The 18,003-nt window shown below is 34.9% G+C and overlaps 1 protein-coding gene and 1 long non-coding RNA gene across 3 annotated transcripts; both read left to right on the top strand.

Annotated features, from left to right (window-relative positions):
* On the top strand, window positions 4,494-7,826 carry LOC109948392. Of its 2 annotated transcripts, XR_002271008.1 has the most exons (7): window positions 4,497-4,801; window positions 4,901-4,968; window positions 5,090-5,851; window positions 6,055-6,163; window positions 6,313-6,385; window positions 6,993-7,457; window positions 7,546-7,826. It is a non-coding gene; the product is annotated as an uncharacterized LOC109948392 (long non-coding RNA). The 2 variants fall into 2 exon arrangements; XR_002271007.1 differs by having other exon boundaries at window positions 4,494-4,801; window positions 6,993-7,826.
* On the top strand, window positions 9,091-17,014 carry LOC18793419. The gene is made up of 15 exons (XM_007226092.2): window positions 9,091-9,595; window positions 9,984-10,142; window positions 10,284-10,400; window positions 10,529-10,613; window positions 11,041-11,149; window positions 11,258-11,325; window positions 11,405-11,530; window positions 11,608-12,554; window positions 12,856-13,059; window positions 13,169-13,229; window positions 13,691-13,804; window positions 14,299-14,412; window positions 14,501-14,587; window positions 15,307-15,382; window positions 16,478-17,014. Exons 1-14 carry the CDS (start codon window positions 9,507-9,509, stop codon window positions 15,331-15,333), a joined length of 2,307 nt encoding a protein of 768 aa, XP_007226154.2. The 5' UTR covers window positions 9,091-9,506; the 3' UTR covers window positions 15,334-15,382; window positions 16,478-17,014.

Here is an 18,003-nt window from a genome sequence, read left to right as displayed (position 1 = left end):
CTCCCCAATATTAATGAATGGGAGAGGGAATTTTTGGATTCAAGAGACAGATTCACTTGCAGAGAAAGGAAGAAGAACAAGTAAGAGGAAGAAAGACATTAAACTTGGCGTTTATTTAAGAATAATTTTTATTTTTAATTTATGTTTTTTAAGAAAAATATATTTGTATGTTTTAATTATGAGATAAACCAAAACAAAGGATCCGGATTCCTAATAGATTAGCAAAGAGAATTTTTTTGAACTAATAATTAAAGGGTATTTTAAGAATAAGGCGGAAAGATAGGATTATATTTTTTCAAATTTACATGATGGGTGAGAAGATAAGGTGGGTGAGGAAATATGACAGATTTTTTGGGGTAAATTCGTAATTTTGAAGGAAAAAATTATTAAATAATAGCAAAAAATAGAGAAAAAACAGAGAAAGAGAGAGAGAGAGAGAAAAACAAAAACAAACAAAAAAACCTAGCCCCTCTTGTATTGTACCCAACCCAACAGCCTGTTCCCCATCTCCTCTCATCACCGTCCCCTCCCAACCCATCCATTTCTCTCTTTCTTTCTCACTAGCCTCTTAGCACATGCGTTGGTTTTCTTTTTTCTTTTTTATTTTATTTTTATAATTAAAAAAAGATAACGTGGATAGTTATGTTCCATAAAAATAGGACATATTATTTGATATTTTATTTTTAATTTTAATTTTTTATATATGAAAAAAAATGTGAATTTACCATATTATCCTCATTTAATTAATAATTTAAATTCTTAATGTTTGAATTAACCAAGGGCATTTTCTGGCATTTTGAATGTTTCACCATTCTCTACTTTTTACTTTTTATATATAGATAGATTAGTGTCATTTTTAAAATTGAAAAATCATTAAATTAAAAAAATTAAAAGAAGAATAAATAAGGAATTTTGGGTGCAAGGCCTTCGAGTGGGGCTGTGGGGATGGTATGTGGTTGAGCTAGGGAAGATGATGGTCTGGGTGGTTACCCTTAACTCTTTTGTTTTCTTCCAACTTTACCCTTAACCTTTTTTTTTTCTTCCAACCAAAAAAAAAATCCTAAAAAACTAACCATGTGTTGGTCATGTGATCGAAATTTGGATAGAACATCCAAAAATTTAATGGCAATTCCCAAATTGACCTTTTTTATATAGTTTAGGTCCTTAATTTACCAAATAAATAAAAAAGTTTTGGGGGTAAATTGATAATTATGCTATACTTCATAGGGCAAAACTACATATTACCCCTAAAAACATTAAGCAACCGTTTAAAGAAATAGTTTGGTTCCGTTTTAACATGAAAGGCAAAATTGTAGCAATGGTCCTTGGACTAAGACCAAACTTTACTTTTCGTCCCTCATATTACTAAATTGTTACGGTGGTACTTTAATTATGCCTCTATTTTTAGAAATCGTCCTTTCTGTCATCTCAGTCAACTTTTCTGTTAAAAAATGGGTTTTGGCTCAGACTTGTATATTGGTAATGCATTGATTGATATGTACACTAGATTTGGTGAATTTGGAGATTGGAGTCATATTGCATTATTATTATTTTAATATTTGTGTAAATGTTTCTGAAGGTATCTTGTGTAAAATCTTACTCTACTTTGACACCCTCCTATGTAAGAAAGTAGAGGAGAAGATATGGGGGAGGGGAAGAGAGAGAGGATCTGAACCCTATAATTCTAAAACCTATTTCCTCCTCCTTCAAATAAATGGAAGGATTTTTATTTTAATATTAAACTTTGTAAATCAAGGACCATCTGAATTTTGCAGAGAGGGGGGTTGGGGGGGGGGGAGGGAAGAGAGAAGAAATTAGAAGAGAGAGAGAGATGAGATGAGATGAGATTTATTTTTTAAATTTTTGTGTGAAAAGACATTTTTGCCCATGCCATGTCATCATTTTTAACGGAAAAGTTGACTAAGCTGACGAAAAGGACGATTTCTGAAATTAGAGGCATAATTAAAGTACCATCGTAACAATTTAGCAATAGGAGGGATGAAAAGTAAAGTTTAGTCTTAGTCCAGGGACTATTGCTACAATTTAACCAACATAAAATGTGCTCTCTCTAAATCAAAAATCCCTCAGGAACTTTAGCTTCAGTGAGTGGTGTTCTCCTCCCCCATCCCTCTTTTTCCCTACCTTTTCCTCCTTTCTCCCCTTTCTCTACCCTTCCCTCGCTGCACCTCCCTTTTCTTCCCTCCTCTCTTCCCATTTCCTCCTCGTCCCACTCCTTTTTGTTATCCTTGAAATTTTTGGTGAGGACGAATTAGTGACGAAGTTAGGATTTCATGTGTGTGGGGGCCTCTCATAAAATATAAATGATAAAAAATTCAAATTCATAATACATTAAAAAAAAAAAATCCAAAATCATATTTCCTATTCATTACAATCATAGTTGTCCTCGACGAGTTTTCAAAATTTGAAATCGTTGCATAAGAACCTCATCATTTATACTATTAAAAAATATATTTCTCAATATATGCAATCAAGCAATCATTCATCCATAAATCGGAACAAATACGAACATCTTCTCAAACTTATAAACTGAAACAAATTGGGCGATCAATTCAAAGCAATCTATTAATCAAACCAATTAAGAATCATATACATGGGAGTTCAGAATTGCAACAAAAGGATACACAATTACATACTAGCAAGAAAATTTGCTAGGGATAGACAAATACATACTTGGAGTTGAATAACAATTTAGTAATTATCTATAAAGCTTTTTTCCTTTTGTAATCTGCACATAAATTGAAAGACACATTAAAGTTGAACTTGGTGTTAGTGGTCGAGCTAGGCTTGAGCCTAATCACCATATATTTCCCCATCTCGACCCAAATGGGCTTGTGGGCCCATTGGTCCATGAGCTTGGACTTGTTGTGCATAAGGTTAACATCAACCGAATTTATGTGATTTTCACTCAAAGGAATCCTAGTATTGGAAAAGCTAGGATGTTTCGAGATCACCAATACGCCTATCTAAATGGAGTCATAGTCCAAGGAGGACTAGGTTGTTATGGATTCCTAGTTCAAGGAGGGCTAGGTTGTTATGGAGTTCTACTCCGAGAAGGACTAGGTGGTTTGGGATGATATAAAAAGGCTGAAAAGACCCATCATCAAAGGTATGCAATTCTAAGCATCAGAAACTATTGTGCAATTTACTCTCAAACAATCGACTGACTTAAGCATCAGAGGGTCCTTGACCGGCACCACATCGTGTCACCTATCGTTAGCTTTTTTTGTTTTGCAGGTTTTAGAGGACGACTTGGTTAGTTACATTGATTTAGTCAGGAAGAATTATCAGACCTCGATCTCAAAAATATCATCTTTTGTTGAACCAAATTTATGCATCAATAGAAAGATGAACAAACTTTAATTAAATGATATAATATGAAGTTTAAGAGAAAAACTCACGAGCAGTGTGTAGGTTTTCAACCTCAGCCTCATCTTCTTCATTGAGGCAGTAAGCTAATGATAAGATTGGCAATGACGAATGAATGAATTAACATTTCCTCCTCCTCTTCCATCACTTCCACTTCCCCAAATTCATTTTTCTCCTAGTTTGCTAGTTAATTAGGAAAACTTGATCATCATTTCCCTTTGAAGTAAGAAATGAGAAAAACCATGACAAATGAGATGGGCCAACTTCAAAGTTGATTATTAAAATTGCTGTGAATTTGTTTTTAATAATTGAGTGAAAAATGGGATAGTTGTTTTAGTTTTTATAAAGTCAAAAGATTATTGAAATATGCTCTTTTGGAGATAGAAAGATGATGAATGGTTGAAGCTCACAAATTTTCCTTTTGAGTGATTTGCTCCAAAATATTAGTTGGAGATGGCCAAAAAAGATGGAATACACATCTTGAAGCATAGTAATAAAGTATCACAATGTAATCTATATGCACATCTTATAGATGATATAGTGTTATGGAGCATGATTTCTTACAAGGAAAGATTTTTCCACAATACATTATTGAACCTCGCATCATTCCCAAAGTTTGATGAGTTGAATTTTAAAGTATGCATTGCATGAATTTAGTAAAGAGGAGTCTTAGTTTGGGCAATCTAGCATTTAACGTTGATCAAACTTTGAGGGTTGATTTGTCTTTTACGAGTACTTAATTCTCGTCCTTGTTAATTGCGTACGGGATATATTTGAAGTTCTAGTATCTATATATATAAAGCAAAAGGCAGAGAATGGTGAAACATTCAAAATACCAAAAAATGCCCTTAGTTAATGCAAACATTAAGAATTCAAATTATTAATTAAATGAGGATAATGAGGTAAATTTACACTTTTTCATATTTTTTTTTTAAAAGAAAAAAAAAAGCAGATAATGGATCCTACTTTTAGGGAACACAACTACCCATTATCTTTTTTAATTCTAAAATAAATTTAAATTTTTTTAAAAAAAAGCCTCTCGCAGGCGCGGAAGCGCGTATGGAGATGTTAGTATATATATAAAGCAAAAGGATGATAATGATAAAACATTCAAAATTCTGAAAATATCTTTGATACACTAAAATTTTAATACGCACCGATTATAATTAAAGTAGGGTATAATTGTAAAAGAACAATTATGAAGAACTGAAAAAGAAAAGAAAAAAGTTTAACAGACCCCACTCCAGAGCAGTTGCTCTTCCTATCAGTTTCTTCTGGCACGTTCTATTCAAAAAAGATGAAAGCAAAACTGAAACCATCCAAAACCCACCATGGCCCTCAAACTTGGAAACGCATTTCCTCCCCTCCCATGTTTCGCAGAGCAAGAATCCTCATCTACTCACGGCATAAAAAGGTTTGAGGTTTTTATTTATTTTTTCTAGGTTCGTTTCTTCATTTGTGATGTCGAAAATTGAGAAGTAAATCATAAATTGAGTTTGGTTTGTTGTTACAGGGAGGAAGATTGAAGGAAAAAGAGCTGAAGCAATCAATATTGGAACCCCCAGTGTGCTCATCAATCTGGTAGTTCATGTCTTTGTGTGGCTGATTTTCTCTTTGCCTGTGTTTATTCCAGAAAATTGGAATAAAATTATGGTATGATTTTGTGTGCTTATTTTCATTTTTTCTTTTTGTGAATTTTCAGTATTTGTAAGATGTTGCAGTGTATGAGAGAGGCAAGAAAATTATGGTATGATGCTGTTAACACCGATCGACGTTTACTCAGATTCTAAATCAGACGGTCCATCTCGCATCACCAACCCTCAGTCTCAGGTAATATGACGCCCTGCCTCTGCTTCTTTCATATTTGAACTGTTTCCTCTGTAAGGGTTTAGTTGGATTATTCACTTGCATATATTCAGCTTAGCATTCCAAGTGTTTGCTAAAATGCCAAAGTTGATTTTAGTTTGAACACTTTGTTGGTCGGTTTTATTTTGTATTATCTAATTTTGCTTTGTAAATAAGAATTGGGAAATGAACAGAAATTAGAAAAGCTTAGTTCTTTATAATAAAACTAATTTCAATGAACGCAACAATTCCATAATGAGGGTGAAAATGAAATTAGAAGTGAGAACAGTGAAGAGATTTGTACGTTGTATCAATTTGTAAGATTTTTTAGTGTTGGTGAAATTTTGTCTTTTTAGTTCTTTTTCTTTGTTATATTGACTTTTTGAATAATAGTTTCATGTACGAGTATGCGATGCTTCAAGATGCCAAGTCCGGTCAAGTTTTCATGTGTTTAGGCTTGCACAAAACTTAAGTATTTCTTCCTAGGATTCATGTTATATGGATATTAGCCTCTCACCCTGTGCTTTGCATGCTTGAGACCTTTTCAACAGAACCGAAGTTTGAGAAAACTGTTGGAATCAGTGGAGTGGGGAATAAATTTTAAAACTCAACGATGTGTGTAAGTTTGATTTCACTATTATGTTTTTGGCCGCCTTTTTATTATTGTATGGTTTCTGAGAAAAGGGATCAAATGAAAAAAATAAAAAATTTAGTTTTAGTTATCTTATAACCAGTTCTCTTTCTCTTTAGTTTTAATCCATATAGGGCAGCAATTCCTTTAAGTTTTTTTACGCTCTCACCTTCTTCTTCTTCAAATTTCAGGGTCCAGTCATTAGTTCAAGAACTCAAAGTCCAGAATTGCTTCAATGACTCCGGTTCCATGCTTTCTGTTTATTAATCTTCAATATGCAGAGCATCAATTCTTTAAATGGTACGAATCTCTCTCTCACACAAAGCTATCCCTAATTTATGTTTGATTGACTGAAACTTTGGCTAGGGTCTAGGTCTGTGTTTGTGTTTGTAATTATTTATGTGTTTGACTTATGAAATTAAAAAGTCTTTGGAATTTTATCTCAACAGATGGAATCGCCTCTCACCTCGCACTCTCTGAAGCATAATGGTTCCAGAAGACGCAGAGGAAACTATATTTAAGGTTAATGATTCTTCATTTTGTTATATTTTGTATTTTAAGTTTCCAATAAGCATACATTAGTTTAGTTGGAAGATGATTTTTTCCTACTGGGTTCTTTCAAAAGTTGTCCATTATTATACAATCCCTTCCCCTCCCCCCCAACAAAAAAAAAATTAGACATTTTAATATTGGCTCTACTGTAACTAGGTGTTCTGTTTTCGGCTGATAATTTAGGCCTCTAAATGTGCCTAACAAAGCCATGGCTTTATTTCTCCACGTTCATGTGTTAGTGAGAATCCACGATTTCTATTTTTGTCTTTCTGGAAGATGCAGGTGACAAAGGAAAAATAAAGCAAACAAATCACCCTTTAGGATACTTTTGGGTTGTTTCTGACAGGAATTGGGTGTTGGTTTACATTTGTTATTTGTTTACACTATCATTATTAGTTTCTTCTTTCTTTGTGTTTATTTTTTGTCAAGTGTCCAGGTCATTCTAGATCCAGATTCAGTCTCATATTGATGTAAAGTGTCCAGTTCAGGCATCAACTTCGATTTTTTATGTTACGAATAAGATTATGCTTTGATTTTTTCTTCTTCTTTTTTTCTCAAGGGATTATTTTTTATACAGGAATTAAAAGCAAAATGAGGATCAGAGTTGGAGGGAGTTCAAGAATAACATGAAAGCAAAACAAAAGGGAAGCATCATGGTGAGTGATAAGCACTGATCATGACTTCTTCGAGCAGTGAACCAAAGTCGCTCTTCTTCATGGACAAGTCCAAAGGTACCTTATTCATACCTTTGTTTTTTTGTTTTTTGTTTTGAGTGACATATTTGTCTTTTTTCGCTTTCAGTAATTGAATTGCTTCTGTATAACAAATCCCAATTTCAGGTCAGCTGTTGGAATCTGGCATTTTTTTAATGGGTTTTATTTTTCGTTGGTAGAATGCATTTTATTGTGGTTTTAGTGTTTAGGGTGATAGAGTGGTGGAGATGCAGATGGAGGTGTCGGTATTTTGGCCATGTTAAAAGGAAATTGCAAGTTTATGGTTTGGTTTAAACAATTGTGTGGCTGTGTGTTCGCTTTAGGTGAAGGTGTCGTGATGCAAAAGAAACTATGTTTCTAGCTTTAGATTCTGTGTTTCTATGTACTAATTGGGCGATTTCTCAATGTTTCTATTAGGTTATTTCATATGGATGCTAGAAGGGACATAATTTTCTGTGGTGGCAATTACACTGTGAGCTTTTCTCATTCTTCCTGTCAAAAATTATATAAACTGTGTAATTTGATTTCTGAAAACTGCTTTTGTCCCTAATGATGTTTATATGGATGCTATAAGTTTTGGTGAAAATTAAAGTTTGTGAAGAATGTCATCTCTCATTTATGGCAGTTGCTTTATCCAGGAATGTCATATATGTAACTTTAAAGTTGTTGGCTTTGAATAAACCAAACACTTGAAGGGCTAATCTGTTTTAGAATTTGAAGGGCGTGGTGAAGCTGATAATAACACACCCATAATGACACGCTGCGATAGACTTATTCCGAAACATAAGTCTATTGTTTTGATGGATTGTTTTAGTATTCTTAATATCTTGCTTCATATTAAGTTTTTTTTTTGGTTGTTTTTTTTAAAAAAAATAATATAAATGCAGATCCAATTTGCTGCATGAGGCTACCAAAGAAGATAGTAGTAGGAGGGCATAAAAGTGCTGCCGGAGGAGGTTTATGTACAAGCAGTAGCTAAAAGGATTTTAATTGTCATGAATTTTTTGTTTATTCTTTTCCTTTTTCAATGGTTGCAATACTAGCTTTTTTTTTTTTTTTTTTGTTGGTCAACATTGCAATACTAGCTTCAATTACTATATTCTGGTGTAACGAGTTTTGTTTTAAATAAAGACTTATTCAATTACATCTGTTCCAAATTCGGTTCAATGGTTAACAATGATAATTGTTATCAATAAATACAAAGAGGAATTTAAATTAGTTCTTGCATTTGTTTTAAATTCTTTTCAATATGATCAACTATGATAATCACATGCATGCGAGAGGTTTTTTTTTAATCACGCGCTACACGCGACTTACATAGTTTGACAAATATTTTTCGCAATTGTATTTATATAGATGTCCGTTTCAACAGTTTCATATTTTAAGCGCACGCATGTGATATATCGCCGTTTTAAAAATTTTCCTTTACCACCCGTATTTTTCTATACGTCCATCTTAACAGTTTCTTTTTTTATTTTATAACATGTAAACTGTTAAGATGGACGTCTAGAAAAATACAGGCGATAAAAGGAAAACTTTTAAGACGATCATGCATCAGACTCACGCGATTAAAATATGAAACTATTGAAATGGACATCTATATAAATACAATTGCGAAAAAATATTTGTCAAACTATGTAAGTCGCGCGTAGCGCATGATTAAAAAAAAGCCTCTCGCACGCGCGGAAGCGCGTGCAGGGAGGCTAGTTGTATTTATGAGCAGAAATTCTTCCTATAAAAGTAATTTCAAACGAACTCGTAGCATCTTGTAGGGAATTCTACTCAAACAATAAGTTGTACGAAGAAAGGAAGTTAATATGCTTGTTCTATACAATAAATGTGGAGCAAATAGTAGAGAGAAATTGACAAGAGTAAGGAATTGTTTGTTCAGGCTGCCGTTTAACGAAGCTCAAAACGCGTGTCGTTGGTTTCCAACGACTCCACACATAAGGGCTGAGGGGGCCAAGGGCATTGTCGTCCAACATACAAGTCACTAGGGCCCTAGCCGCCTAGAGCCCCCTCCTTCCTTCTGTGTCCAATGCCCATCACAGAAACCCAAGACGGAATTTTCCCAAAACAAATCCAAATTCCACGGCCACTGACTTCCCTTCTCAATTTTCCATTTCTCGTCAACCAGAGATCTCGCCTTCTCGCTCCGCACCCGAGCCTACGCAACGCTCGCTCGCAAAGAATCCATGCCCTCAACCTCAATTCAAACCCCTTCCTTCAATTCAAATAATTCCCAATCCTCCTAGGTTACGCTTACACGACGTAATGATTTGCATGTGAAAGTTTGTTGATTTTTTTAAATTTATCAATCTGAATTTTTCCGTAGAATGCCGGAAAAGCTGAGATTATGACATTTTCCCTGGAAAATAATGAGGGCAGGTTCTTTGTGGGCCGACGAGCCCAATGCTCCGTCTACCTCTGTGCCGCGCATTCCTCAGCCCCATCCATGCAAGCACAGGTAAATTTTAGAATTTTGATACGTTTTTTTTATATTGGTTTTCGTGTAATTCAACTCCCCAATTGATGTTCTGTGAATAAGGTTTCTGGGAAAAATTTATTGTAGCTAATTCCGTTCATGCTTTAATTTTCTTGCTTTAATTAGCTCCAATCTAAATGGGATGTTTCAATTAATTAGCTATCATAATTGGTTAGAATTAAGGACAAAATTGTTGAAAATTGAGGAGTTACAAGTGTTTTTAAAGTAATTTTCTTGCCTCCAGAAGTGGATTTGGGTTTTGATTTTCTTAAATGATCAATATGTTAATTACCCACTGATAATTTTAAGGTGTGCCTGTTGGGCATTCTGGAGTCAAAACTGATTTGCATGTATATGATGTTTCTGGCAGTGTTAGCAATGTCCTTAGACTGTTAGCACGGAGAGAGGTTTCTCCTCAAACAAAAAACTCGTCAAAGAAACTATGGGGGGAAGCTTCTAAGTCTCATTCTGATTCTATTGGCTCAAGGTGCGAAGCAGCTAGAGATGCTAGACATGGCCTTGTCTCATGGTAATCAGCCCCCGTTCTTTTTAGTTTCTCTTTTGTAATGTTCATGCAATAAAAATAAAGCATACTGCCTTTTCCTTTGTTAGAATCATTTTGCATTTAGTTGATCTTTCTGTTTGTGTCTTGAAACTGGATTGACTACAGGGTGGAGGCAGAGTCACTACAGCATTTGTCTGCCAGATATTGTCCGCTTGTGCCACCTCCACGGTCAACTATTGCAGCAGCCTTCAGCCCCGATGGAAAGACACTGGCTTCTACTCAGTAAGTTCTGCTTTGTGTATATATTTTTCACTGTGGTACAAGGGTTTGGCTAAAGCGTAGGGTTGAGTTATATTTATTCCGAGAAATGTTTCATTTTATCAATTTGCAATATGCAACTGTAACTGCAGCGGAGACCATACTGTAAAGATTATTGATTGCCGAACTGGGATCTGCTTAAAGGTGTTGAGTGGTCACCGTAGGACACCTTGGGTGGTAAGCCTAAAGCTCCCTTTATTTATTTATTATTCTTGGTGAGAATAAGTGACTTTGAATGATTATTAGCTTCTTGCTTCAGCCATCTGCAAGATGTTGTGAACTATTTATTAAACAAACATGGTAGAGGTTTAGTGACACATTGAAGCTTCTTTTTCATCCATATTCTGTTTTATGAGATACCCATCTATGTTTATGAGGCCAAAATCCTCTTCAAATTTTATGCTTTGATAAAAATTCTTTTGGTTACTTTATCCAAATCTGTTTAGGGTGTTTCCACTTAAATCTAGCTATTTTATTCAGAAACAAATTTACTGGTTAGCAGATCTGACAATTCAGCATAGCTACTGGATTCATCTCGTTAGCTGGCTGTGCTTTTCTTATTAGCTGGTTGTGCTTTTCTTATTAGCTGGTTGTGCTTTCGCAGGTTAGGTTTCATCCTTTGCAGCCAGACATTTTGGCTAGCGGAAGTTTGGATCATGAAGTTCGCTTGTGGGATGCAAACACGGCAGAGTGTATAGGATCACGTGATTTTTGTAAGTATCTATGTGGATTATCATTCATAGTGATTTACAAACAATGAATTCTTATTTGATTAAATTTGTGTCGTGGATATGATTGTTAGTGTGTTTTCCTCCACACAGTGCGTCCCATTGCTTCGATAGCTTTTCATGCCCAAGGTGAGCTTCTTGCTGTTGCGTCAGGTCACAAGGTAAGAGCTTTTAGTTGGAAATTTGACATAATTATTTTTATTTTCATTAATGGACTTAACCTTTTAAATCTTGCATTAGTTATACATATGGCACTACAATAAGAGAGGGGAGACATCCTCACCAACCATAGTACTGAAAACACGACGTTCACTTCGGGCTGTGCATTTTCACCCGCATGCAGCTCCGTTTCTTTTAACTGCCGAGGTAATTTTTTGTGGAGTCATATTAATCTGTTTCTATGATCAACTGTCTTTTAAGTCTGCCATTTTTCTGTTTTATAGGTCAATGACCTTGACTCATCAGATTCCTCGATGACACTTGCAACTTCTCCGGGTTACCTGCGCTATCCTCCACCTACTGTATATTTGGCAGATGCTCACTCTAGTGATCGTTCTGGTTTGGCAGATGGACTACCTCTTATGTCTCTACCATTTCTGATATGGCCTTCATTTGCTAGAGATAATGGGAGAATATCTATGCAGCGTAGTGATCTGGACAATGGTTCAAGTAATGCACAACAAAGAGTTGATCCTTCAGCTTCAGTGCGGCTTCTAACATATTCAACTCCTTCAGGGCAGTATGAACTTCTGTTGTCCCCAATTGAACCTAATAGCTCTTCTCCAGTGCCAGAAGACACAGGAACTAATCCTTTCTTGAGTGAAATGGAAACTGAAGTTTCTCAACCTGCAATGGACAGTTTGGAGCCTATGGAAATTCAACCAGAAGGGAGAAGTAATCATATTTTCCCATTTGGTGACTCAACATATTGGGAACTTCCTTTCTTACAAGGGTGGTTAATTGGTCAGACCCAAGCTAGCCAACGGAATATGCGGCTGGTAGGTGATGCTGCACATGATAATCCATCTCCACACGGTGAGATGGATAATACAGCTCCCTTAACTTCCTCAGTAATACCGACCAGTGTGAATCAATCCAGGGGTACTGGAAGATCTAGTTCCCGGCATCGTACTTCACGTACTCATATGGTGCCAACAATTGGGTCTAATGAAGGTGCTGGATTCAATAATATCACACACAGTGAAAGTGAGCCTCAACCTGTTGTGAACAGAATCCAATCTGAACTTGCAAACTCATTTGCTGCAGCAGCAGCTGCAGAGTTACCTTGCACTGTGAAGCTCAGAATTTGGCCACATGATGTGAAAAATCCTTGTGCTCCCCTTGATGCAGAAAGATGTCGCTTAATCATTCCACATGCTGTACTTTGTAGGTAATTTTCTTTCTGTTTTCAATTTTCATGACATGTTATTATTTTATCAATTTTAGACATTGCTTTGAGCTTATTTTTAAGTCTTCTAAGCAAGTACATTTTTAGAAGGATGCAACATCAACTGGTAGTTTGTTTTTACTGAATTTGCATTTTTACGCAAACAGATACTTCAACTTGATTAGTTGATGCTCATGAAGTGTTTGGGTATTTTTTCTTTTTAGCATTACATGATAGTTTGGACTTTGATGGTATTATTACTGGCTATATCTTTTTTGGATCTTTACTTGTGAATCTGTTACAGTGAAATGGGTGCCCATTTTTCCCCTTGTGGAAAGTTTTTAGCCGCTTGTGTTGCATGTATGTTGCCCCATATGGAAGCTGATCCTGGATTACAGAGCCAGGTCAACAATGATGTCACAGGGGCAGCAACTTCTCCAACTCGACATCCAATTTCAGCTCACCATGTCGTATATGAGCTCCGGATATATTCCCTTGAGGAGGCAACGTAAGTTTGAACTCCCTATAAATATGCGTTCTATTTTCTTACCTCCTCTTTAACTTTCCATATGAATTTTCTTTCTTTCTATGTCCTGATGTTCATTCTATTTATCTAGATTTGGCATGGTTCTTGCATCCCGGGCAATAAGAGCTGCCCATTGCTTGACATCTATTCAGGTCAGCTGCATTTTGGATATGTATACACTTATAATTTCATGTTGATCGCTAGTTTCTCATTGATCATTCCAACTATAACCCTCCGTTTGGCTGAAGGAATTGATAATTACATAGAATTCTAAAATGACAGAATTTAGATTTCCATAATTTCAATTTCTGGCAATTGAAGATTTCAGTGTTTGGATTTATGTATGTCAATTTTGTAAATGACAGAATTTTGTAAATGGCACTATGGAAATTGTGAAAGACACCTATTTTAGTGGAAATTAAACTCAGGAATTTGATTCCCCAATTTCCACGATTTATGCTGTGCATCATTTATATGCAAAAGATTCATGAACTAATCATTTGAAGTTCTAAGCATTTTTTTTATATTATTAAAAAAAAAAAAATCAAGAAAAGCTTTGTACTTTCATCAGACACTTACTAAAGGTTTTTCATCCTGGAATTTACCATGGCAGTTCTCTCCTACATCAGAGCATATATTACTTGCCTATGGCCGTCGTCACAGTTCACTTCTTAAGAGTGTTGTCATTGATGGAGAGACAACAGTGCCTATTTACACCATTCTGGAGGTAAGAGTTTTTAGTTCTTTTTCCCCTCCTTTCTTAATTGTTTTGCCTGCGATCGAGTGTCAAAGTTTCATTTTGATCAGGTGCTTCAATCAATCTGGAAAAGTCACATGTTGCGTGAAAATTAATCTACTTATAATAAGGACGATAATATGAAATTTTTATTAATTATGATTGAGGCTAATCTATGTAACCTAAGTTAGATTACACTAACCTTAGAATGCAATAAATGACGGTGTAAACTAAAAGTCATTTTGGAGCTGAATAATTATTTGTGTATGAAATAGATGTTTATCAACTTTATTTAAAGTTTCCTGGTAATTATGCATTGTAGTTCTACTATAAGTTTCAATTGCTATGCATGATATATACGTTAATGTTAGTGTTGTTTCTGGTTGTCCTCTACTGTAATTGACAGTGGTATTAGGTAGGTATAGGGTGAATTTTGGCATAAATTTATTTTAAATGTTCATGTAACAATCATATTTATTATTCAGGTCTATAGAGTTTCTGATATGGAACTTGTGAGAGTCCTTCCTAGTGCAGAGGATGAAGTCAATGTCGCTTGCTTTCATCCTTCAGTTGGAGGTGGCCTTGTCTATGGAACTAAGGTAAGCAATTGGGATTCAGAAAGATTCTTTTAGTTTTCTTGTTCCTCAGCCAATTTCCAGAACTTACGAGTCGTGTTATGAGATGCAGGAAGGGAAGTTACGGATCCTCCAATATGATAGTTCTCATGGAATGAGTCATACAACATCCGCTTTTCTTGATGAAAACATGCTTGAGGTACAAAAAGCCCTTAACGAAATTATGCCTTTCCTTCGTGTTTTTGTTTTCAAAGTTGCTTTACAAATCAAAATTAACTATTCATCCTTGACATGTTTAATTACTTTTCTCAACTGTTCATTCTCCTGAGTTTTGAAAGGTGTTCCTTTTTGTGCTGTACTGTCTATTCTAGTAATGTTTTTCTTCTACTGCAACTAAAAATTTCTGGTGCCTACCTTTGAGATATTTTAGGAACAAAATGTTAAAACTCTCAACATATTAATTTAAATTGGTTCTCTCCAGTATTTTTTATTTTACAGACTATTCCGAGAAAATTGAAATCAGTGCCAAACAAATAAAAAAACTGGGAAAAACAAACTTTGCTAAATCTTTACCGAGGAAAAAGTGTGGAAAAAAGTTTATATGAGAGAAGTGCAACATAAGGTAGCACAGTTGTGTCCAGCTGTGTTGGACAATGATTTCGGTTCATTTACTTGAACCAAAAAAGAAAAAGAAAAAAATTCTTAGTGAATTTTAACGTGACTTTAACATTATTACATGCTTCTTCATGGTACTCACGGTTTTGTTGTGTCAAACAAATCATTTGTGATTGTTACAACATTGTTGGATCTCTTGTGCATTTCGAGATTATAGCAGGGGCAGAGCAGTGATTTGGAATGTGATTTTGGTTTTTGTAATAATATTTTGGTTACTAATATTACCAAAATCAATTATTGCAGGTCCCAACATATGCTTTGGAATGCTAGGAACTAGCCATCCTTTTCCTCTTGTGAGACGAGCCACTCAGCTTAGCTGGTTTGTTTCTCTTTATGAAGATCTATTGCCTTTGGGTTTTATTAAATTAATCTTATTGTGCTTTCGACATCATCGTTTTATGGTGATTTGTGGATAAGATTTGTAGTATTATGCCTCTAATATTATCCTTATTTTCTTGATGTTTTGCATAGTTGAGTAAACAGATGAATTTAATGCTTTTCTCTTGGTGTTTAAACTGTCAAATATTTGAACATAAAAGGCTAATTGGAGAGAGAAATAAGTCAGCTATAATTGTAGAGATAAATAGATAAACCTTAGCTTGAGTCCCTTTCCTTCTGAGGAAGTCCTAAGATTACATTTTGAAAATATAGTTTTTCCCCGAATAAAAATATTTGAGAGCAAATTGTCTTTATGTCTGCTGTATCCAACACAGCCATGGCCACCTTGTAGGAGTGTACGTGCTTCATAGGTTTGTCCAGACGATTGCTTGATGTATAATTTTAGAAGGGTTATCTACTTAATATTTCAAAATCTTAAAACGTAGACTTCACTTTTGCGTATGGTTATAAGCTATACTTGGTTGAACTGTGTTCATTTGATTTGAGTTTGCTGAATTATTTCAATTTATGTTTTTGTGATCCTCATTAGCTATTTGATCTGGTCTGTTGGCAGTACAGTGCAACTTATTTTCTTTTGCACCCAGTTTTTTTTCATGTTTATGTATTTATCATTCGACTAGAGGAAGTATAAGCATGCTCTGTTGTTGCCAATCTTTGTGGCCCTTAAACTAGGCGACCCCTAGTTATGGTACCTAGGTAAAGCATTAATGAGTCAGATCATATGCGACTAAACGAAGGCAGAAATAATCACAAAGATTATGGAATCCCCTGGTTAGTATGAACATAAAATATGCAACTAATTCACTAACCTTCAACTTGGGTCAGCTTCAGTTAAGTAGTTTGGTGTGGAGGAACAGCAGATGGCGAGCACAGAGCAATGCTTATGCATACTGCCTCTAGAAAAAACATACAGAAGCATGGAAATAACTCAAGTGCATAAGATATTAGTTTATGTTTTAATGGCTCTGATTTCTTTGGTGAAAAAACGTATGACGATCCTATGTTTTCTTTTCAGGGTGGAATCACGGTGCACACATGAAGTTGAAGCTTGTAGCGAATTACACAGTTCAATTTACCTGTAACGGTTAACCCTGTACCTGACTGTTGTTTCTTCAGTCAAATGCCTGTGAAATGCTCCATTCAGAATCAAAATACAACTCTATAATTTTTCCTTAATTGTTTTTTTTAGAGTAAATGCTGTCTACACCACTAGGAAATTTAATTTAACAAGGAAAACTGATAAGTAAGATGGAGCAAAACATGTCAAAGACCATGTTATTGTATATGCTTGTTCAGGTTCCATTGGACATTGTTATTAGGAATGTAATTTCTTCTCTTTTTTTTTTCAATTTTTTTTTTCTTTATCCCTTTTTGGTCGTGAACAAGGCATTATGTTTTTAGGCCCCTATATATAGGCCTTAATTGTAAAAAAGGGGAAAAAAAAAGGTTTCTCATTGGTTGTTGGCCTCCAGTTATGTATAATTCTTTGATGTATCACTAGTTGACCAGATGATTTTATGCGAATGGTGAACGTTGCCAGTCTCTTGGTTTATTTCATCTTAAAAATCAATCACAAAAACAACATTTGATTTATTTCATCAATTTTTGTCCGACTGCAGTGGGTACAGAATGCAAGACGATTTGTACCAATAATGTTTGTTCTGTAAGGGCTAAAATTACTTAACCAAAAGTCCTGCTGATAGTGTTTGACCAAAAATATTTAAAATTGCTTCCAAGTCACACAAGTGCTAGGTGCTTCTCCATATAGCACTTCCAATTGCTTTTTTAAAAAGCACTTAAATTTATAACAAAAAATTCAACATATTTTCAAAGAAAAAATAAATAAAACTGAGCATAAGTACTTTTTAAAAATTTTTTCTAAATAAGTACTTCTTAAAGAAGCATTCCCAAATGAGTGACTGAAGCACGTAATAACAAAACAAAATATATAACATTGGAATGACCAATAGGTAAACTTATAACAAGCTTTTTCACTTGCTCTCTCTTGACATCATTACTAATCTCCATGCCAATTTGATGAGCACATTTTGTATCTTAATTTATATTCCTAGAATATATTTATTAGTCCTTTTCATTTGATAAATTCAGTTTGTTTTGATGAAATTTAAGAGCTAGAAATGGTGCTCATGTGGGGAATAGACAATTGTAAGCCTGTAAGAGCACTTCTATCTATTTGCTATGACAAAGGGCAAAGGGAGGCAATGGCTATTACTATTCATGTGAATAGTAGCAGCCCTTGCAAAAGGCTTGTGGTGTTTTCATCCATTGTCATGGCAACCACTATTCACATGAGATATGAGGAGAGGAATTTATATAGAATTTTGGTGTGGAAGTGAAAAATATGACTAATTTATTTAAAAAAAATTCCGAAATTTTTAGTATTTTTTGAAATTTTTTTTTATTGTTGACATCAGCAAACCCAAACTAAAACAAAGGTTGATTTTGCCTGAGCGCCAGTCCATGCTTGTGGAGCCCACCAACATCCTTGACAGCATTTGTCCGCTGAAAGCCCATTTTGGG

Source organism: Prunus persica, chromosome G1 (genome assembly GCF_000346465.2).
Source record: "Prunus persica cultivar Lovell chromosome G1, Prunus_persica_NCBIv2, whole genome shotgun sequence".
Taxonomy (NCBI): domain Eukaryota; kingdom Viridiplantae; phylum Streptophyta; class Magnoliopsida; order Rosales; family Rosaceae; genus Prunus; species Prunus persica.
The sequence above is the reverse complement of the archived record's forward strand: the minus strand, read 5'-3'. Positions and strand labels throughout refer to the sequence as shown.